The sequence below is a fragment of the Ambystoma mexicanum genome, chromosome 7q (genome assembly GCF_040938575.1).
Source record: "Ambystoma mexicanum isolate Mex_15411 chromosome 7q, UKY_AmexF1_1, whole genome shotgun sequence".
Classification (NCBI taxonomy): domain Eukaryota; kingdom Metazoa; phylum Chordata; class Amphibia; order Caudata; family Ambystomatidae; genus Ambystoma; species Ambystoma mexicanum.
In genome coordinates this window covers 168,143,942-168,167,619 of record NC_090941.1, presented here as the reverse complement: position 1 = coordinate 168,167,619, position 23,678 = coordinate 168,143,942, and the positions used below count along the sequence as shown (strand labels likewise).

Genomic DNA, 23,678 nt, shown 5'->3' with positions numbered 1-23,678 from the left:
AAACATTCGGAAGCTGCTTTTATAGGTGGTCTTCAGTTCCAGGTACAACTGAGCAGCTGTCCTGGGACGAACGGCCCAGTGTAGCCTTGACTGCGCAAATCCCGCAAGGTGAGGGGAAAAGGAGCGACAATGCAACACAGTTTAGGTGCTTGTGACGAAGTCTGATGTTATAAACCGGGTAATGGGACTGGGTTGATCATAACCCTGGGCACCACCACCTGCTCCATGATGCAATCCACTCCTATCTACATCCGCTCCAAGTGTGTAATCATGAGAATCTGGCAGAGTAAGCCGGCTACTGCAGCAGATGAGGTCTGTGTCTGCTGTGCCAGATTCTCTGCCTGATTCAAACGAGGCTGTCAGCGTTAAAGTAAAGAAACAGATTCTTTAAGAACAGGAATCTTTTGCAAGATGTCTTCAAATGAAACCCTGCATGCATAAATTAATCTGAATGTTAAAGCCAACTTTTAATTGCATCACGGGTATGATTACTATTTCTCCTTTATACGGCAACGAGTGTCCTTACCTATTCGGGCAGGATGAAAGAATCGGTTTGCTTTTGTCGTCGAGCAGTTGCACCAGACTGTCACATCTATCTGCTCTTTCCCTCCTCTTTTTCCAAATGTGTTGTTGAAACTAAAATCTTTCATGTGACAGCCAACATGTTTCTTCTTCTCATTAATCAAATAATCCTGGCACGGGAACTCCTTCTTCCTGTATCTTTGAAGGACAAATTGTGGCAGAGTGAAAGAACTGGAGGACCTGACATGTATGTTAGGAGCTTTCTGAGTTAATTCATCAGAAGTTGTCCATTACCTGAATGCGGAAAAAAACTGTCCATCTTCTGGGCTTTGATTTCTCACAATTTCCCAAGTACAGTTGAGAACGGAAAGGCTGTAGACAATGCATGACACATTCCTTACAAGCGCTACAGAAGGAAAATAAAATATTTAACACATGATTATACACTTGATGAAGAGGATTTCTCCATTTTGAACATGATTTACTTGACTTTATTCATTTTTAATGTTAACCATGTGATCCGGAGGCTTGAGGGCGTAACATAAAACAACTAACAAGGCATCACTAGTCAAGCGATGCGCACACACAAACAAGACCTAATATAGGGGGGACAGAGCCTGAGAGTGAAAAAGAGCAAAGCCGGCCCCTTTATCTGAATAGCAATGACTTGAGCTTCTTTCTGAAAATTGCAGTTGATTTTAATTCTCTGAGATCCGGCGCGATGGCATTCCATGCCTTCGGCGCAGCCATGATAATTGTGCATCTCATGACCTCAGTCAGATTACAAAACGGTGTTTTTAACTGGTTAGTGTTGTTGGACTTTAATGTCCTAACACTTGTCTTGTTGATCAAAGCCTCAACTAGATAATGTGGGCTGGTGCCCACGACACATTTATGTGTAATCACCAATGGCCGAAAGTGAATCCTAGCTTCAATTGGAAGCCAGTTAAGGTTGCGTATAGCATCTTAGACGTTATCTCTCTTTTTTAGGCCAGCGACAACCCTGACCACACAGTTTTGTAGAATTTGTAGCCGCGCATGGTCAGACTTGTCTATCCCTACGAAAAGGCTGCTGCTGTAGTCGATTTTCGACCCTGCAATAGCCCTAGCCACAGCCTCACAATTTATTTGAGAAATGTAAGTTCAGAGTTGTTCTAGCAGTTTGTTGTTATAGGCGGTAGAGGACACCAGGCTACTTACGTCAGCCCTCATATTCAGGTTTTGGTCCAAGACACAATGCCTAGGGTCTTCACCTTCTTTTTGATTTCAATATTGCAGCCTGCCACTGAAAAACGGTTGTAGTCTGTGCCCAACCTCTTTTATTACCTGTGCCTATCACCATAAGCACTGTCTTTTATTTATTGAGAGCCAGACCATTATCCACCATCCATGTTTGAATGATTTCAGATATCTTTTTAATGGTTCTTTCATCGATATCAGGTAACAATATCCCTATATATATGGTCACCATATATAATGTCGCTGAAAAAATGTCATGGCGACATTATATAGGTGACCATATATATAGGGTCAGGGGCAGCGGGGAGTTGCAGGGGTGTCCCCCGCTCCCCATGAAAAATAAAAAATGGTTTGGGGATTGCGGGGGTGTCCCCCGCATGTTCCATGTAATAATGTCCCCACAAAAACGGCAATTTTTTGGTGATTGTTTTGCATAGCGATATTTTTGAGGGGACATTATTACATGAAACCCTTTCATCATCTGCATGGGATACCGAAAGCGGGATGACACATTGAGTGTCATCCGCATACTTCGTAAAGCCTATATTATTCTCTTCCAATAGATTGAAGATGGGAACTGTGAAAATGTTATGTATGGAAGGAGAGCAGCAAGCTCCTTGAGACACAGCATGCATCAGGCTTGCCGGGAGGGCTTCAGCCTCCCCACTCTGCACAGTCGATTGCTCAAGAAAGACGCAAGCCAAAGTGTGGCATTATCTGAAAAGAGCGCTACCTCTTTTAACCTGGTGACCAACTTAGTGTGGTCCACCAGGTTAAAAGCTGCAGACAGATCCAGCAGCATGAGTAGGGCGGTCTGCTCCGTGTCCATATACTGCAGTAATCTTGATTTCAGGTCGAGCAGCGCAATGTCCGCCCTAAGCCCCTGCCTAATACCAGACTGCCATTTGTTTAAAATACTGTATTTATTCATATATGCTATAATGTGCATGTAGGCCATATGATCCAGAATCTTTAAAAGAAACAGCGAGTTAGTAATGGTCTGATTATTTGCTGGACTTACTGGACATAACCCTGGCTTTATCAATTAGGGGTTAATCCAAGAGTTCTTAAGTCCTACAGGAACATCATGCTCTGTGAACAATGTATTAATTAACACATGTAAAGAACGTGTCCATCAATATAGGGGCACACGCGTCAATTATCAGGTAAGGGTCTAACTTACAGCTAATAGGTTTTATATATGCAATGATCATAGCCAGTTCAGTCTCAGAAATAGATCTGAAGTTAAATTGATGGTCTTGAGTCTTAGGCACCGATCCCCCCGTCTAAAGAAATGGCTTCCACAACACAAGACTTCTTATTGACCACAATGTTCTTTTTTATCCTGTCCAACTTCCCTAACATGGATTCCTAAATTAGAGTACACCATGCAGCATCTTTTACAATAGTATCTGATTTAATCTTCCAGTGTCCTTAACATTTTAAAAGGTTTCTTGGAGTCTGATTGCGCACTTCTAATCTTATCTTCGCACATGCTTTTCTTGGCTGCAATGACTGCCAATTTAAAATCTTTAGCTGCAATCCTACACACCTCCTTCTAATGGACACAATGCGAAGGTTGCCATGTATAGAAGCATTTATTTTTATTGGCTTTGAGCTTTTGTAAGTCCTACCAAAACAAGGCATTACTTTACTTCTCTACAACCAGCTTGCTTCTCAGGGGGCTAGGGCTTCCTGCACTGACTGCATGTATGTATCAGCAATATCATCGGCTGTTGCAAGTTCTGTGACCTTCAGTGCCAAAGGTACTAGCCAAGGTTCCAAGGCCTCCACCGTGAGTTTTTTAAAGTTCCTAACAGTTATACTTTTCTCCCTCCCACCCCCCGCCTTGGACTTAATACGTTTCTTCAGGACTACCAGCAAATGTACAAAAAAATTATCTGAAGAAGGACAAGGTAAGACAAGCAGGTCATCTGTTTTAATGTTATGTGTGGCCACCCAGTCTAAAGTGTTCCCCTTTTCATGAGTTGGGGTTTTCACATGTTGCTGAAAGTCAAGGTTACCCAAAGAATCTTCTTGCATGTTAGCAATAGAATCCTTACTATTGCCCAACCAGAGGTTGAAATAACCAAGGACCATTGCCTTGGTATTAGGTTTCAGGATGGGCAGCAGAATGTTACTCAATTGGCTGGAGAATCAGGTATAGGAGTGGGAGGGCTGTACACCAGTATCATATTAATAGAGGTTATCGGCGTCCGTCCGGATCTTAATCTGTTTAATTTTGTTCCCCTCAATATCTAATATCTTTACCGCTCAAATGTTCAATTTGGGTTTGAAGATAAATGCCACACCCACTCATATTCCTCCTCTTTCTGATCTTTCCTCGTGTATCATGCTGTATCCATTGGGGATTGCTAAAGCTAAGGTTGGTCCAGCTGCCTCATGACTGCAAGATGTACGTCCGTTTGTTGGTTAATCACCCACTCTAGTATAGGAAAGTATGACAATATGCATACCTTTATTCAGTGTTCTAAAACCCGCACAGACATATAAACTGAGAAAGTCACTCTGAGAAACAACACCCACAGCCATGAAGCAAAGCAGCCCATTTAGTGCAAAACATTGCATGCTGGCCCAACACAGCCTGCCAGATAGCTTTCAGTTAGGCTATAACATGCAGACAAGCACACATGTACTTTTAATCCAAATCAGCTGTAGTTTGCATCAGTTTAAGAAACATACAAGAGGTGTTCAGGGTGATAAAATAAAGGAGTACCACCAGTTTGCATTAGCTAAACGCATTACATGAGAACTCCAGATTTAGCCAAACCTTCTCTCTTAAAAAGAACCCTGCATAGAATATAAGGCAAGTCCTCATGGAAACATACACACCACACATACATATTATGCAACTTAGCTTGACCCAGCTTTCGTTTGTGTCTGTTTAGAAAACATATAGGCAGAGTGCTTTTATCAATGAATATGTATTCACCATTACATTGCATTAGTTGAATGCACTACATGTAGGCTTAGAAAAGCATTCTTGCAGCATGTGATTCTCCCCCTTCAGCACACAATAAAAGCAGCACTCAGAGCTTTCACTGAAAGGCATGTTCCAGAGTTCGCAACATCTTACACAGTCACAAGCCAGAGCGGAAAGCTTTCCCAGAAATTAGCTCACGGTTGTGAGTCATATAAATGCAACTTAACAAAAGCTACAAAACCTCTGGAGGTCAGAAGACAATATATGTACATTGATTAGCCAAGATGACGCATGCTTTGAAGCCCTCAATAGCCGTGTCCCACCAAGTTATAGTAAAACTACATTCTTAGGCAGATCAGCTGAAATGCAATTTATGAATTGGCAAGAGCGAGAGGCACAATGCGAAAACAATATGAACGCACAGCTAGAATAGACATAGAGCCACATTGCACCCAACAGGATGAATTACGATTATTAAGTCTTCTGTGTCCCAGATTCAATATCCACAAAACAATTTACAATTGGAATCACAACTAATACAGCTGTTCATATTTTCACATAGAGCAAATGCAAAAGTTATAGGGATCCTTCAAGAAAATCATAACTTGCATGAGCACCTTTGCCCCCACACTAGAATTACTGCAGTTAGTATAATGGAATCAGAGCACCTGCAGGTACTATTGAATGCAGCCACTTTCATGATAATGTATACACATTTCTGCATATGCATATTAGCTCCACTGCCTAAGAGCATTGCTTGCTAACAGCAAGGTCTTGAAACATAAGATCACACACAGGACAAATGAGCTCATGCATGTGAGTTACCTTTCCACAGAGTGAAGTTACAAACTAAAATGATAAATAAAGTTCATATTGATGAGAACAGAATGTTGGTGCCAATTGCTTAAAGTTCCTAGAGGAAGGAAATTGACTGTTATATTTTATTGTGTCATATGTAACTAAGCTGTTTGGTCTAAATGTTCATTCCACTTTCGCTAACCTTGGAACAGCAAATGGAAAGGATATTTTGACTGATACGTGTGTTACATTTTTCTGTCCAATGGAAGTGGTTGAGAAGCCAGATGATATCCCTGCACAATCAGCTGACTAACCTGCTACATGGTTAGAATAGGCCAATGAAATTCAATCATGTATAGTGTAATTCTTACTAGTCAATCACCATGAAGAGAGTTGTTACAAATGTGTTGCTTTTTGCTTTCTGAAAACATAATATAAGTATGTACTCACTCTGTTAGCGTTTGAATGTCTGTTGGATCATTTACTGACTGGCAGTCTATTGCAATACGTTTGTTACTCCTGTATTTGGTGCATCTCATATTTTGGCTCTTTTGGATTATTTTATTGGCATCATTGCCATGCCATACATTTTTGGTGGCCCAATATGGGGAATTACAGGTCCTTCTGAAACATCTGATGGCTCCTCTGCTGTACCTTGGGGGCAAGCTAACTCTGCCTGGATTCGGCACGAGACTGTACAGACCTGAGAGGGAGATAGCAGGCGCCCGTATTACAAGAAGGCCTGCCTGGCCAATTCCAGGCTCATGGCCCCCCTAAGTGCAGGTCTTTGTGAGCCTAGGCAGTCCGGGAGACTTCGGATGACCCCATTGAGCCAGTGCACCTGATACAAGAACTACAGAGAGAGTGAGTATAAATGTGGGAAGTAGCGCAGATGCTGATGTGAGTAAAGTGATTTGTTTTGCCCAAGTTTTTCTTTTTCTTAATTAGTTGTAGGAGGGCTCCTGTAGCGTGTAGCAATGGTGCCACAATAAATAACTGTTAAGCGAGATGTACACGTCCCTTAGTAAAGAGAAGGAAGGGGAAACATTGCTTTAGAAATACAAATGGGAGGTCCTATAGTAGTAAGCGAGTGCCGTACCCTCCACCTATAAAATGTGGGCAGGTAGTCATAAAAATGGAGGGTCCTGCAGTAGTGCACAATGGCCATACCCTCCACCTGTGGTAAAGGGTGCGAGGCAGGTAGCAGTACAACATTTTAGAAAAGTGATTTTGTATTTTTTCATTTGTATTAAACACATTATACAAAGAGATGAATGTAGAGTGACAATTGGTGGTGAAACATTGAATGTGCTATAGGATTGGGGTGGAGACTGAATTATGGAAGGTGGGTGTGTGTTTTGGTAATTTTCTGGGTTTTGCACAAGAACACATTGTGGTTTTGAATTCTGGTAGTGGTTTTGCATTAGAGTTTGCATTTGGAGATTCTCGCAACAGGTAAAGAGTACGCCAAAAGGGGGCAGCACTTGTGATACTGTTGAAGGTAGTATTGTGTTTTATGAATTCTTTTGATTCTAAGATTATAAAGACTTGTTATTTTTGCACTGTGATACAAAAAAGAGATCTGTTTAGTGGGACTGTTTATTGCAGTAAGAGACCAAAGATGAGTACCCCCTTACAACACCAATGCAAGGAAGGCAGTTCCCATTGATACAGAAGGGAGTAGGCAGAACACAATATTTACCATGGCCGATATAGACAAGAAAAATGTGATCAAGATGTCACCACCTCTTACTGGAGGTGACAGCAAATTGATTAGTGTAATAGAAAAGCATACAACAGGGGCTACCTTAGCAATTGGTGACATGAAAAGCTTACTAAATAGTATTCTAGGAAGATCCGACAAGCACAATTTGGGAGCAAGCAGGATACCCAGGTGTTCGGTTAGAGCGTGATGCACATGACAGTGCTCTTTTTAACAATTGCTGAGCCAGTGTATGGAATACATCGGGGAGGGAGTAGCCTGATAGACCTGATGTAGTTGCTATAATGGCATGAATAATGAAACATAATGAAAACGCTGCATTGCATATTCAGGAAATATAGCGAGAGGAGACAGGGGAAACATAGGAACAGGACATACCATTCTTTTACCATGTATTAAGGAAGAGTCTACCCACTGAAGTACAAACAGAACGAGGCAGAATTGTGGGCATGGAAGCAAAGGCCTAGGGAGAAATACAAGTGCATATAGTGCATTTTAGTAAGAGCAAGCGTGAAAAAGGAAGAGCAGTTGAAGAAAAGCGCAGCAAAGTAGAGGCTACATTGGTGCAGAAGAAGCTAGCAAAAGTAATTACGGAGGGAGCAGTAGTAACCAACCCCACAGATACACAATAGCACTCAGGACCATCACAAGACTGGGAAAATTCACATGACAACAACAACAGACTAGATAGGGGAGGGGTCCAGCGAGCACGGAACAACTCACAGAAGGGGGAAGGGAAGGATTTGGAGGATTAAGATCATCACGATTTGGGGGAGCCTGTTGGACATGTGGGAAGATGGGACACTTCTGTAAAGATTGTTATAGTAGACCCTCATGCAATGTCACCCAGGAGCACCCCAGCTCCATATTACACACAAGGGACATCACAGCAATCGGATGTCCCGCAACAGACCTCAGCCCCCTGCCAATGTATGTCGCTGGGTCTGCCCACCCCCAGAATGTAGGGCAAATACAAATGATCGCTCCCACAAAGGAACAACCCAGACACTACCCAACACCTAATGCAATTACGAATATTGTACAGCAAGCTCCAGCCCAGGAAACAGGTATCATAGGAACAGAATGCCCTACCACAAGGAACACTTGCACACTACACTGGAACCAGTGTTATAAGCAGCAATATGTTCCCTCTTTTAAGAAACAGCTATACATAATAGGGCAGGCCATGGCAAGCATTGATGTGCCCAGTTCTGGGGAAATTGTAAGGGTTCCCTTCACAGAATATGTACCTCACAGTATAAGAAATAAGGAAATAGGTGCACCATTACTGTACAGTACTGATACACCAGTGAATATATTAGGGAGGGATCTCCTTAAAATGCTCAATAGGACCAACTTATTCACTGACAAAGGAATTGTGCTTTCGACACCAGGCTTGCATTACAATAGAATAGCCAGAGTGCTACAGGTACTTTGCAGCACTAACACAATTAGTGCTCTACCATGACATGAGGCACTATTTGTATATGTGTCACAAGTCTCTCCCCTTCTCACCTGTGTACTTGCGACCTTCTGGGATTTCTTCTTCTTTACGGTCTGGGATTTGTATAGACCCGAACGCCGCTCTTCGGCGTCCAGCGTGAGAGTAGCGGTTCAGTTTCCAGGAGCGTTCACAAAGTCCAGGGTAATTCCAGGAAGTAAATAAGGTACACTCGGAGGCATGGAGGACCGTGACTCGAGCGCGGAAGGTTTTCCAGGAGATTGGAGAGGGAAGGGAACAGGAGGGGATTCAAGGAACTGGGAACAAGGAATCAAGCGAGAGCCCCGATCGAACTCCGGCTAAGCACATCCGACTACAGGTAGCGGTAGCGTTGAGACGCGCAGAGCCGCAAGGGTGTGTCTCTTTTGTAGGATGAGCGGCGTGGAACGCATAGACTGATCCGGAGCATTCCGTTCCGGGTGGCTATGTTGGAAGGATAACTGCATGCAAACCCCTGCGAGTCAGGGACCAGGAGGTCCAGAAAGGACGTAGACGACGGTTCATGACAGTATGCCTCGTCTGGAACCCAGCTCCTCCGGGTTTGCCCGGATAGATCAGATGAAATCATGGAACCAATCTGGGAGCTTTCATGTTTGACACGGGTTCCCAGGTACGCTCACTGGAAGGGTACCCTTTCCACTCAACCAGATATTGTAGTTGACCACGTCGATATCTTGAGTCACAAATCCTGGAAACCTCGTATTCCAGTTGATCATTTACAATAACAGGGGTAGATCTAGGAGCTGTTCGGGATGACTGAATGTATGGTTTTAACAGAGAAGTGTGAAAGACTGAATGGATTCTTTTCCAAGATTTAGGTAACCAAAGTCGAAAGGCCACTGGGTTGATGATTTCTTGTATGGAAAAGGGACCGTAGTATCTGGGAGCCAGTTTATTGGGGCGCAGGTGTCGAGGAAGGAGCTTCGAGGATAACCAAACTTTATCTCCTATTGAATAGGAAGGTCCAGGTCTTCTTTTAGAGTCAGCATAACGGTTGACATCTTCTCGGGCCCGTTCTAGATGTTCCTTAACCTCGTTATGTACTGTGATGAGGTTTTCGATCCAAGAGTCTACTGCAGGTACTGGAGTAGGATGTGGGACTACGGAGGGTAGGACAGATGGATGGAATCTTTGACTACAGAAGAAGGGACTGGTCTTGATAGCTGAATGATCTGAATTGTTATAGGCGAATTCAGCCATAGGTATTAGGAGTGACCAATCGTCCTGAACTTTGGTGGCGAAACATTGTAGATATTGTCTGAGAGTCTGGTTCACACGCTCTGTGGCTCCATTGGTTTGTGGATGGTAGCCAGAGGATAAGGCACGTTGGATTCCCGGAATTCGACATACTTGCTTCCAAAACTGAGATATGTACTGAGGTCCTCGGTCTGAAATGATCTTGGAAGGCAACCCATGAAGTCGGAATATGTGTTCCAGGAAAATTCCGGCAAGGTCTGATGAGGAAGGTAGTTTGGATAAGGGTGTAAAATGAGCCATATGAGTAAACAAATCAATAGTGACCATGATTGTTGTGTAGCCTCTAGAGGTTGGTAATTCTACGACAAAATCAGTGGCAATGAATTCCCAGGGTCTTGTTGGTATTGCTGGTTGGAGTAGGAGTCCGGCTGGCTTCTTATTATCGTGTTTGTTCTGATTGCAAACTGCGCATGTTTGGACATGGATCCTAATATCATCCTTCATCTTGGGCCACCAAAACTGTCTTTGTACTAGATGGAGGGTGTTGGTTATCCCTCGATGTCCCGAATGTAAGGTATCATGACATAGACTTGTGATCCTTTGTCTCAGTCCAGGAGTGGGAATGACTAAGCGATTATCTTTGAATAGATGCCCGTCCTTAGCTGTGAGATTCCATCTGTTATTTCGCTTGTGCTCCTTCTAGAGGTCTGAAAGTCGAGTTTGGCCTTGGATATTCTCCAGGAGGGTGAGTGCTTGGGCAACAAAGATCGTGTGAGGAAACATCTTTGGAAAGGTCCGATCCTCAGAGTTTTCATAGTCAGGACATCTGGAAAGGGCATCAGCAATTATGTTTCGTGATCCAGGGACATGATGGATGTGGAACTGATACTGGGCAAAGAAGAAGGCCCAACGGGCCTCACGACTGTTCCTACACTCCAAAGATTGTAGAACTTGAAGATTTCGATGGTCCGTACGGACCTGGACTGGATGTCTAGCTCCCAGGAGTAGATGTCACCATTCTGTGAAGGCTTGGCGAATGGCTAGCAGTTCCTTTTCCAAGACGGAATAATGAGTCTCGCTGGGCATCAGGGTTCGTGAAAGGAAAGCAATGGGGTGTTCCAATTTGTCCTCAAATTCCTGTTTTAGTACTGCTCCTATGGCGTAATTGGATGCATCTGTCTCCACTAGGAATGGCCGGTTAATATCGGTTGAGCCAGGATGGGGGCTTGAGTAAACTCTGTCTTTATTCGTAGGAATGCCTTGTCTTGATCTGTAGACCAGAGAAATGGAGCATCTTTCTTCAGGAGAGCAATGATCGGTTGAACAATTTTAGAGAAGGACGGTATGAACTTTCGGTAAAAATTGGCAAGTCCCTGGAAGGATTGAATCTGTTTCACGGATGTGGGAGCCAGCCAAGATAGTATGGCCTTTACCTTTGAAGGATCCATTCCAATTGCTTCTGGACAAAGGACGAATCCTAGGTAATGAACAGAAGTGACGTGAAACAGGCATTTCTCGGGTTTAGCTAGGAGTTTGTGTTCACATAATCGTTGTAAAACTGCCTTCACATGCTCTTCATGCCTTAGAAGGTCCTTGGAGTAGATCAAGATGTCATCCAGGTAGACGATAACAAAGAGGAACAACATGTCCGAGAACACCCTATCCATGAAACGTTGAAAAACTGCTGGGGCATTAGCAAGTCCAAAGGGCATGACCAGATATTCAAAATGGCCGAAGGGAGTTCTAAAGGCTGTTTTCCATTCATCACCTTCCTTTGTACGAATGAGATGCTAAGCACCCCTTAGGTCTAATTTTGTGAAGATTACTGCACCTCTGACTTCTTCCAGGATATCCGAGATGAGGGGTAGAGGATAACGGTCCTTGAGAGTGCACTGATTTAGACCACGGTAGTCCAGACATGGTCTGAGTTCTTTGGTATCTTTCTTTGGAACGAAGAACAATGAAGTACCCGCTGGAGATTTGGACAGGCGTATGGTGCCATTTTCCAGGTTAGTATCCAGGTATTCTCGGAGCGCCTTCTTTTCAGGTTCAGATAATATAAACATTCTGCTGAAAGGAATCACAGCTGTGGGTTTGGTATAGATGGCACAATCCTCTGGCCTGTGAGGAGGGAGAGCTTGAACTATCGCAGTCGAAAAAACATCAGAAAAGGCTTGTTAGGCCCCGGTAATCTGGATGATGTTAGAAACGGTGAGTGGACTTTGGTGGTTCTCTTGAAAGTCTCTAGAAGGCTTTGGTAAGGTATCCAGGGATAGGCAGTGAGCCATACAATATTCAGATCCAAGAAACAGTGAGCCGGCTGCCCAGTTGATGTAAGGATTGTGCCTCTGCAGCCAGGGCATTCCAAGAACCATCGGATAATGGGCTGATTTAATGAGGTCAAATTTGATTCTCTCTATTGATGGTGATTGATAGAAAGTAGAATCTCTTTAGTCTGAAGGGTAATGGGTCCTGATGAAAGAGGCCTTCCATCAATTGCCTCTACTGGTTGCATTGTAACTCGGCTTTCATGTGGAATGTTATGAGCAGTGACCCAATCTTGATCTAGAAATACGCCCATAGCTCCGCAGTCAACCAATGCCAGAATGGGGTAGGCTTCTGTCTTGGAAGGCAATAGTAGGACCTGAAGAACCACAAGGTTATTTTGTCCAGGAGAGTTCTAGGATGGAATTGATTTGGAGCAAACATCTCTCACCCGACACTGTGCTCCATCTAGGATCGGGAGCTGGCGTTTCCCGAACGCCATGGAGGAGCAATGGGACATTCTCTCACAAGATGTTTATCGGAGGCACAATACATGCACAGACCAGTATGGATTCGTCGCATCCTTCCTTGAGGGGTAATGGGTCCACGAAAGGCTCCTAGTTGCATAGGTTCTGGGTCCGGGGTAGAAGAAACAGTAGACTCTGCTCTAGGGGCATGTTCAGTGATGGTCTTTTGGAAACTTGCCTTAGACTTCCTCTTCTCGCTCTTCTTTCTTAGATTCGGAAATCTATCTGTAAGGATAGATCCATAAGAGCCTGGAAGGAGCTTGGGCGGGCCACCCTAGCGAGCTCATCTTTTATTTCTTCATTCAGCCCCCTTCGGAAGAGTGTAAAACTAGCTTCTGGAGACCAGTCTGCTTCTTTCACAAGTTGTTTGAAACGAGTAACATAGGTGAGCATATCCTGGGACCCTTGTTGAAACTCGAGTAGTCTCTCTTGAGCACTATACACCTGCTCTGGGCGATCAAACATTTCCTTAAGGGCTCTCACAAAGCCATCATAGTCATCCAGGAGTGCGTTGCTTGTATTGACTAGGGGGGTTGCCCAAGTCAATGCATTTCCAGTGAGGTGTGAGATCATAAAGCCCACCTTTGCTCTAGGAGTGGAGAAGTAGTAGGGCTTGAACGTGAAGTGAACTAAACACGAATCAAGGTAGTCGCGGAGAGTCTTGGAAGAACCGTCATACTTGTCCACTATATCTCCCAATATTACATTTTCTTTGGTTGCGGATTCACGTGATAGAACTAGCTGTTTTAATGCTGCGTTCTCTGCCTTGAGGTTCTGTACCTCCGTTGTTAATTCCTGCATGCCTCGCATGAGGTCTTGAACGGCGACTTCCATCTCTGAATCTGTATCGTTTTTAAGGCGTCTCAATCTGTCACAAGTCTCTCCCCTTCTCACCTGTTTCTGTTGTGTACTTGCAACCTTCTGGGATTTCTTCTTTACGGTCCGGGATTTGTATAGACCCGAACGCCGCTCTTCGGCATCCAGCGTGAGAGTAGCAGTTCAGTTTCCAGGAGCGTTCACAAAGTCCCGGGTAATTCCAGGAAGTAAATGAGGTATGCTTGGAGGCACGGAAGACCTTGACTCGAGCGCGGAAGGTTTTCCAGGAGATTGGAGAGGGAAGGGAACAGGAGGGGATTCAAGGAACTGGGAACAAGGAATCAAGCGAGAGCCCTGATCGAACTCCGGCTAAGCACGTCCGACTACAGGTAGCGGTAGCGTTGAGACGCGCAGAGCCGCGGGGGCGTGTCTCTTTTGTAGGATGAGCAGCGTGGAACGCATAAACTGATCTGGAGCATTCCGTTCCGGGCGGCCATGTTGGAAGGATAACTGCATGCAAACCCCTGCGAGTCAGGGACCAGGAGGTCCAGAAAGGACATAGACGACGGTTCATGACAATATGCAGTTACCATTTTGATTGGTTGGTTACCAGGAATGCAGAATGTGATATTTCACTTGCCAGTAGAATTCCCAGTTAGATCAGCAATACCACATGAGGAAGCCCCAGGAACAATTGTTCACCTTAAACTTTGTTGCAGGGATCATGAGGAAAGACACACTCATTGTAACAGGCATAGATGGGGAAGTAATGGAATGGAGAAGTGTACTTTGCATAGGCCTTACACTAGCACTGAAAGAAATTACTGATGAACAGCTAGTTGCAAATTTGGACACAGATGGGAAAGAAGTCTTTGAAATTTGAATACTTTGTCCTTTTGTAAAAATGCACAGGGAAGTCCCACAGCGAGTAATGCCAGCAACTACTCCATCAACACAAACATATGAGAATTTAGCACAAGTACCCAGTATATTGAGGACAAGCAATCCACATGACAAATGGTGACTGACCATCATAGGTGCAGTTCAAATGAAAAACTAAAAACGTGTACCAAACTCCCTAGAGTAAAGCAATACCTATTGTACAAAGAAGCAAGTGAGGGAATGTATGACACAATCAAGCACTGCTTGACCAAGGTATCAATGTGCCTTCAGACTCACCTTGCAGCACAGCTATATACCCAGGAAGGAAGGAAAGGGAGGAACATGGAAAATAATTCAGAATATCCACCCTCAACACGACATAGTGGAAGCAGAATATAGGCTAGTCCCAAACCCTGCAGCAGTACTATGCAAACGTACCTGCAAATGCAGTCTACTTCCCTGTAGTAGACCTCAATAACGCATTCCTCACCGTACCATTACACCCAGACTCAGAATACTTGACAGCGTTTTACTTTCACGGAAAAGAGATTCCAACACACTAGCTTGCCCCAGGGGTGCTGTGAGTGCCCCAGTGTCTCCAGCGGGGTCTTCAAGGTGGATGTAGGGAATATCGACATGGCCAGCACACTGCTACAGTAAGTAGGTGACTAACTAGTATACAGTACCACAGAAGAACAGTGCAGAAAGGACACAATACAGCTCCTGACAATAATTAGCAGACAAAGTATATAAGGTGGACAGAGACAAATTACAATATTGCCCGAAGGAAGTGGCATACATGGGTCATGTGATATATGCAACAGGAAGAAAGATAAGCACAGACAGAGCCACATCAGCGAGAAACACACCACAGTAAAACACAATAAGAGATATGCAGCAAGTGATAGGAGTAAGCAATAATTGCTGCACATATCCTTGCAATTAATTTACACGTTAGACCTCTATTGCAGACACTTAAGGAAGCCTAGAAGATTAAGGATACAATTGTATGGACATTGGAAATCTCAGAAAGCGTTGAAGATTTTAGAAATAGTAATTAGCACTGCGTCTACACTAGTAACACCAGCTTACAGAAAGCAATATCTCTTACTTTCACACTCAAATGGCTAAGTATTGACCGCAGTGCTGGCACAACAATAATCACAGAAACACAAATGTTTAGCATTTTATAGTGGTCTCCTAAATGCAGTAATGAAAGGACACCTTACAAGTAAACAAGCATTAGCAGCAGCAGCCATCGTAATACAGAAGTCTGCCACAATTGTCATGGGATGTCCACTCATTTTGTACAAAAAATGCTGTATATTCCAAACTTGAGAGAAACAAATGCCCACTCACCACACAGAGAGCAAGTGGGAATGAGGTACTTCTAACAAATTCAGCTGTCAACAGTTCACCCAGCAACTTACATTGCCAAGCCAGTAGGACCAGGCGACAAGGATCATGATTGTGCAGTATATGAGGGAGAGCCAGATGATTTTTGCAGGATCAGTAAAGACCCCCTTGACACCGGAGAAGGACTAGTGTAGATGGGTCATCAAGCAAAGAAAAGGAAAGTGGACAAAGGCACACAGGGCAGCAGCAGTAAAATATGTGAAGGACAAGGAGGAAGGAGTTCAGATAATCCTACAACAGAGATTGTCCTCACATTATTCAGCACAAGTAGCATAACTCATTGTACTCATTGAAGTATTTGAAATGCCAGCATGTGAAGATTTTTACCATATATAGTGAATCTATGTGATCACTGTGTTGCCCGTAACTGCGCTGACAAAAATGTTGATGCCAATTACGGAGCGACACAGTGATCAAATAGATCACTTTCTTTACCCATGTCCCCCACCCTGCATACCCCTACCAAACCCCCCACCCCACTTCCCTTTATGGTGGCACACTTTTGTGTGCACCGCCGACTCCCTGCTATCCCTGCGGCGTCGGTTCCTCCCACTTGCCTGGGTCGGATCTGATGCAGCAGAGTGCTTTTTATTTATTTTTTTACTTTCTTGTCCCCCGCTTACCACAATGGTTAGCGGGGGACACCCCCGCAGCCCCCGTCTCCCGTTACTACCCCCAAGGAGAGTAGGGGACACCCCCACAACCCACAATCTGCTTGGGCGCCCTGATGGTAGTCAGTATTTTGTGCGCAGTGACTGTGGGGGCACACAAATGAGGGTGACACTTTTGTATATTTCCTATATAGTGATTATGCATACATGACATTTACAGTACATTCAGGTTTATCAAGATGAAAGAGAAGAGGATATGGAAGAGCAGATGGGTCCCTAGTTTAGCATACACATATTTCTAACAAGATTAATTGAAGCACTAAATGGCCCTGTCCATGTAACAATAAAAAAGTGTTCAGCGCACTACAAAGGAACACAGTTAGGGGGTCATCATGGGTGGGCAGAGCGGCAAAATGCAGCGGTAACTCTATTACTGCTGCATTTACTGCCCCGGCCAATCTTGAGTTGGGTCGGAAAGTGGGAGTTTTACCTCCAGTTTTTTGCTGGAGGTAAAAATCTCCCCTTTCCAACCATTTTTGGCACTATTAGCACAGCATTAATTGTGCTGGTGCTAATAGCGCCAAGAAACCCAATGAGACCCAATGAGAATGGGGATTTACCTCCCTCGCGCAACTCAGGATCCGGTTCAAATTGCTCCGGACCGAGTTGCAGTAATGCTAATATCTTTGGATGGAATCCTGGTGCAATTACCACTGGGATACAGCCCAACTTGTGATAGAGCCTTTAGTGTCATGCCGAAATGCTGCTGCGTACGCAGCCACAAATCAGGCAGCTTATATGCCCTTTCTGGAAGAAAGCAGAATACATGTTACCACAGACCAACAGAGAGGGTTAACAGAAGCATATAGTAAATTATCAAATGAATACCTATAATTGAATTTGAGGAAAGAGCCCAATCAGAGGAAAAATGTGTGTAGGAAAAGAAAGGATGCGTCCTATCACCTACCAACATTGTTTGAAGACAAAACAGAACAGGAATAGGAAGTGAATTTGATGTGTATATCAAGAGCATGGCAATTTGTGCAAAGTTAATTTCTTTACAGATAAACTGTGTCCCCAAAGGAAGGGCCCTGATAAATCATCATGACGTGACAAAGGTAACGCTACAGCTACAACGCGGCGACAAGGAAAGACAAGCACTTCACCTCAACTTGGATGAACAACCATCTCCAACATCGAAATAAGCAACAGAAGTTGAGTATATCAAGTAACATTAGAGGGACATCCAGGATGAAAGTGAGATTCTTTGGACATAACAGAGGAAGTGCTACTGCCACCATGGAGAAATCTCAAGAAAAAGTTGTAGGGATATGAAAATGTGCTAATAGGAATAGTTTGTCTATTTTTTCTCCCTCTTCTTCTTTCTATCTTTTTAGCAGAGCTATTGAGATTATGGTGTAAAGGTACTAAGCAAAATAATACATAAGTACGAAATGTATGTTATCTAGGAATAATGTTGTGATTAGACATAAAACTCAAGTTAACGCAGAAGCAAGTGGAGTCTTGAATAAACATTATGCAGATGATGTAAACACATGGTACAAAAGATGAGAGTTTAATAGGACATAAGTAAATGAATCATGTTATATCTATGGGTTAATCCCACATGCAGTTGGCAATCCCAGACTGTTCTTATCACAGAAAGCATTGACTTTAGAGGAGCAGTGCTTAGCACATTAAGTAATTTGCTAATTCCAGGGACACAAAGTATATATTAGAATGGAGAAAAGCTAAGCAGAAGAATGTGAAAAGGTGGAAAAGCAAGAAGGCACACAGTGTCCAGGAAAACAACTGATGTTGATAGAAGAGCAACATTTTGGAATAAGAAATGGATAAAGGGGCAGGCAGTATTCAGCAATGAAGGGGTAATGGGATTTACAGAAGATGGAGTGAAGTGAACAGACAAACTGTATAGAAGATATATGGGCATTGCATGTAAGCAAATTGACAAGTCTATGTGAATATGAAAAACCCGATTAAGTACAGTAACTCACTCATTCTTCATTCTGTTTCAGGCCAGAGAGGTGTGCCTGTGGGCGTCAGGACAACCAGCAACAAGATGTGCCAAATGCCCACGTTAAGTGAAGGCACCTCTACGATAATGGACATCACCTGGTAGTGTGGGTCAAGAGCCTACTACAATCTGCCACCACCTTGGATTGGCCTCTGCACCCTTGTCACTTTACAAAAATCCATGATGGCCATCCTTGCAAGGACCATAGACCTGCTCAAGAAGGAAGCCAGTCCCCTGAACAGCCCCCAACGAATGTAGGACACTTGGACTCACCTAGGGTGAATAGACAGGAAAGGAGATTATTTTATCCAAAGGAAGCTGATGAGGCACTTTAGACGATGCAACCTCATTTTCATTTGATCACCAAAACCAAGGTGTTCTTTGTCTCAATGCCGACCCTGGAATGCAGCTAGTCACCAATTCCAAATGGCTACAATGGCTCAGCTGAGATTTGATGGAACTCTCAAAAAGAACTGAACCTGGACTCAACGCCATACGCAAAGAACTTGGTGCGCTCAGGCTCATAGCGCTCCAGAACCCCATAGATATCAAGCAGATGGCCCAATTGAAAATGGACATGGAAGAAGGAGGAATTTATAAAGACAGCGACTGGCTAGCAATGTTTACTTCATGGATGCCCCGCTGGATGATCAACATTTGCCGTACTTTATTTCCCATCCTCGTCTTCATGATATTATTCTGGTGCAAAGGAATTGCTACATGTTGTGTGCCTCAACCAAATAAAAAGATTTTCTTTGCAGTAATGACAGGAAATGCTACTCCTCGGCGAGAAGATGAAAGCTGTCAAACAGAAGAGTCATCACAGGTAGGAAGACATAGGAGCAGGTACCCCCAAACATAAACTGCTAACCTGACAATGCCCTTTGGTCCCGACCCAATGACCCAACTGAGTACCTTGAATGTTACATAGACACCACACTAGGATAGTCCCATAGCTATTTGCAATACACTCCTTGGGATTATATCCTGAATGGTGGGGATCTAAGAGATGTGGGGAAAATATGGATACCCAGAAGTGTTTGTGAATGGCCAGAAGAAAAAAATGAAAACTATGAAGAAGAAGTTAGAATAACAATCATCCCTCAAGAGATGAAGGGAGGGAGTGTAGGGGAATATGAAAATATGCATACCTTTGTTTAGCATTCTGAGCCTGCAAAGAAAATATAAGCTGAGAAGGTCACTCTGAGAAATAACACACACAGCCATGAAGCAAAGCAGCCCATTTAATGTAAAACAGTGCATGCTGGCCCAACACAGTCTGGCAAATACCTTTTAGTTAGGCTATAATGTACAGGCAAGCAGACATGTACTTTTAACCCAAATCAGCCATAGTTTGCATCAGATTAGGAAACAAACACATATTTGTACCAGTTTCGATTGCTCATATGTTTAGCATAGTCAATGAAAAAAGGTTTAGATTGGTGTCCACAACCTTAACAAAACCCGACTGACGTGAATCAAATCGTCCTGCCGAAGGCACCCATTTAATCAAATGTTGCAAAATCACACAGGCAAAAGGTTTACCCAAAATATTCAAAAAGGCAATAGGGCGGTTATTTTATGTTGTTTAGGATGGAAATAGCAGCAGCCTCAGAGGTGGATGACACTACACACACCAATGGAAAATGGGAGTACTCATTCATGAGCTCCAATAGGTATTTGTCATCCTTATGCACTCCGCAGATGTCAGCAGCTTCTGTCTTCCAGACTTCAGAGGCACCTCTGAAATGGCTAATGTTCAGGCAGATGTGGTCGGCTGTTGCACTGGCACAAATAACAAGTCACTACATTCAGCTCCACCATCTTGTTTAAGAAAGGAAATGGCAGTGTACCTTTATTTAAAAATGAACACTACGCCCCAATGTCTTTCATGAGCACTATCAATGATCTGTTTTTGCAGTTGTTTTGGAATCAGCATTCTGAAACCTCCAAAAAATACACCTTCTGAGGAGTGCTTGTGCTTCCTGCACCATTTTGAAAGCCAACAGTTTTGTTTTGCTAATGCCATTCTGCAAAATGCTAGCCTCCATGACTAGACGTCAGCGTTGAGATGGAATGAAATCCACAATTATTCGGAAGGTTGGATCGGACTTTTTACATTCAATTACATGAGGTAGTGACACAGGTCCTGAAGTCATGGCCCGGGTAGTGAAGTTGATGCACTCTTTAGCCAGTTTCATGGAAGATCTGGGATGCCTTGTGATGAAATCAGTTGGATTATACTATTCATGGCTTTTGCACAATTTTGAAATCATATTGTAGTAACCTAAGGATTCGCTTCTCTATCCTAGAAAGGATCTTGTACTTGTGGTTCCCCTAAATGGAATAGAGAATGTGGTGGTCCCTTGCAAGGTTGAATGGCTTTCTGAATAAGAACATGTGTATGTGTTTGCATAACCATACCTCTGCCAGTATGTGGCAGTGAGTATGCCATGCCCACATTTGGCAAACGTTGACTGGCATATGCTGCAATGTGTCTGATAGAATCTCTTCTGGGTTTGTGTTATTCCTTGTGGGTATACTTTGTTTTGTCAGCTCTCAGTGGACTGCTTGTGAAATAATTGAAACATACATTTCAGTAGCTGACCATCCCCAGAAAGGAATTCATGGCAATTACACCAGTAGGGGGCAGGGTTTCACTCTTTCAGTGTCATGCTGTATTCCATGACTCGAGAAGATATGCCCAAAAAGCATTTCACCAGCCTTTTTCCAAATTCACACTTATTAATATGCCAGCTGTCTTGAGCACCTTACACACATCTTCCAAGGACTTCCATGATGATTGGTGATGTCTCTAAAGACCAGAACGTCATCACTCTAGCTGAAGTAATTCTCTATATAACATATCGCATTTCTGATGCTTTTTGCAGAAGAAGAAATCGAAAAAGAATGCAGTCTCTCATACAGATAAAGGACCATTTGACTTGAAAATGTTATGATGTGCCTTTGTTGTTCATCCATTTATATCTGGTGATACCCCTTGTTGAGGTTGAACTTGAAGAACAACCTAGCACCATTTGCCATTTGCTCACAATGGCTTTGTTGGCTTACTGCATATCAACAAATATGTGTATTTCACTCTTGTTAATTTTTTATGGGTATGGCTGCAATATGTTAGTTCTAAGTTGTGGCAACCCTTGCATCTTCAATGATGCCATCAGTGAGAAGGTTCCCAATGTCTTCCTCTGCTTGGGACTGTAAGTGTATCAGGACCTGGCAGTGGTGTTAAGCCACTGGACATACCGATTCATTGATGTGTAAGGTTTCCTCATGTTCTACAAGTTTGCCTAGCCCTTCGAACAGTGATGGGTGCCGTTCAACCACCTGATGTTTCTGAGTCAGTGACAAGATTATGCTGTTCATGCCCAGGGCTTGTACCATTATTCCTCAAGGTAGGTTCGCTGCTGGAATTGCCTCTTGCAACACATGAATGTACCCAGTGGCTACTTTGCCTTTGTAGCTTAACCGTGCTATGAAATTCCCATGATTATTGACAGGCCCTTTTTTCACAGCCCATTGAAACACTTTTAGTTATGATAGGGGCAGGGCAGTTTTTGATTGCATTCACAGGTATTGAGAAATGGAGGTTATGTTCAGCCTCTATGTTGTGTCAATCACAAATCCAGCAAAGTGGTTGTCTAGGTCAGACCACACGGGAAACACGTTTTGTATTTCATTAGCTTTGATCCAGATGGATGGTTCTTGTCCCTTTTCTGTGACTTGCAGGGTCGGATTGGGACAAGAAATAGGCCCGATCACCCAAAGAAAAGTGGCCCACCCCTCGCCTCACGACCCTTGACCTCTGATGACATCACCAAGAGTGATGTCATTTGACCCCACCCCAAAGTGACATCCTGGGAAGCAATGAAACACAACCTTTCACCCCTTGACAAAACAGGATGTGGCATCAAATAGCATTGTTCCTAAGTACACTAAATTACTGTGACTCCAAGCAGACGTCCAAGGTCAAATGATAATATGTTATTGTATATCACTTACGCTTAAGCTCTTTTTTCTAGAACAAATATGCATACATATATCACTCAACCTGTGTTGGTACTCATTTATCAACCTAAGAAGGATGAAAGGCTTTCTGGAGAAAAGAAAAATTGAAAAAAAAGAAACTTTTTTTCTTTTTCTTTTCTTTCAAACCGGCCCAGGCATGGCCAGAAACCGGTCCCCACTCCCCAGGGACGATTCCGAATATGGTGACTTGCCAGACATTTGGAATATCTGTTCTTCCTTCTTGGACTTAATTGGTTCCATCAGCTCCGATTGTGCCTCTGCTCTGGCTTCTGTCCTGGAGATCACAAGAATGGTCGCTAGAGACATTGCTTATTTTATCAGCCTTTTTCTGAAAACCAAGGAAGAGCATGCGCCTGTGGTGTGCAGCTTAATGGCCTCATCATTACTGAATTTGTGAAAGTCACAGTGTGCTAGTAATTTGCGCGAGTGGCAAAAGCAACCATTGATTCTCCTGGGAGCAGAAATGCAGATGGGAGTGGAAATGCAGAGACGAAAGCGTGTCCTCTATGATCAATATTCCATTGAGGACTGAAGAAGTCCCCTAAGCATCATTCTTTCTGTCCTTTTATAAGTATTCTGTCCAGTGGAAGTTTATGTTTTGAGCCAAGAACCTCATATCCCACCAGATTGAAAAAACTGTGTTAGATGTATTTCTTTCATAGTCTTCTATTTTTTTTTTAATGTTGTTTTATCTTGGCAAACACCGTTGGTGACAGTCAATAAACAGTAGTGTAAGGTGTTACACATCATAGCACATCACAGTGGGGTATTCATCAATGGTACTGAAACGGTAAAATTCTAGATCTAGCCCTGAATTTAGAAGTTGTTAATATCAGAGGTAATATGCCCTCTACAGTCTAAATTGAGCGTGCTCTATATATTTTGGTTTTCCTACTTCTAGACCAAGAAACTGTTTTGACAACCAGAGATGGATGATTTGCAGCATATTTGAAGTTCAATAATAAAGAGGCTTATGAGACTTACAAAAAGAAGATTGTTTAATCTAGAGGTAAATGGGTCTCTTTCTTATTAGATGCTATGGGTGACAAACAATAGAGCAATATGTGACGAAGATGAGAGCAATTAACAAATTGACTCTTACTCTCATCTTTGTTAAACTAGTTTCATAGAAGATCAGCGAAAACTCACGAATTT

At 43.3% G+C, this 23,678-nt stretch overlaps 1 protein-coding gene across 3 annotated transcripts in view; it reads right to left on the bottom strand.

Moving 5' to 3' along the window:
• The window catches only part of LOC138528528 (interleukin-5 receptor subunit alpha-like), a 291,652-nt gene that overhangs the window by 137,714 nt on the left and 130,260 nt on the right, over positions 1 to 23,678 (bottom strand). For all 3 annotated transcript variants that reach the window (XM_069640280.1, XM_069640281.1, XM_069640282.1), the window contains 2 exons: positions 817 to 928; positions 527 to 720 (listed from right to left, as the gene is read on the bottom strand). In XM_069640280.1, coding sequence (XP_069496381.1) covers positions 527 to 720; positions 817 to 928 — 306 coding nt within the window. The remainder of the gene's footprint in view (positions 1 to 526; positions 721 to 816; positions 929 to 23,678) is intronic.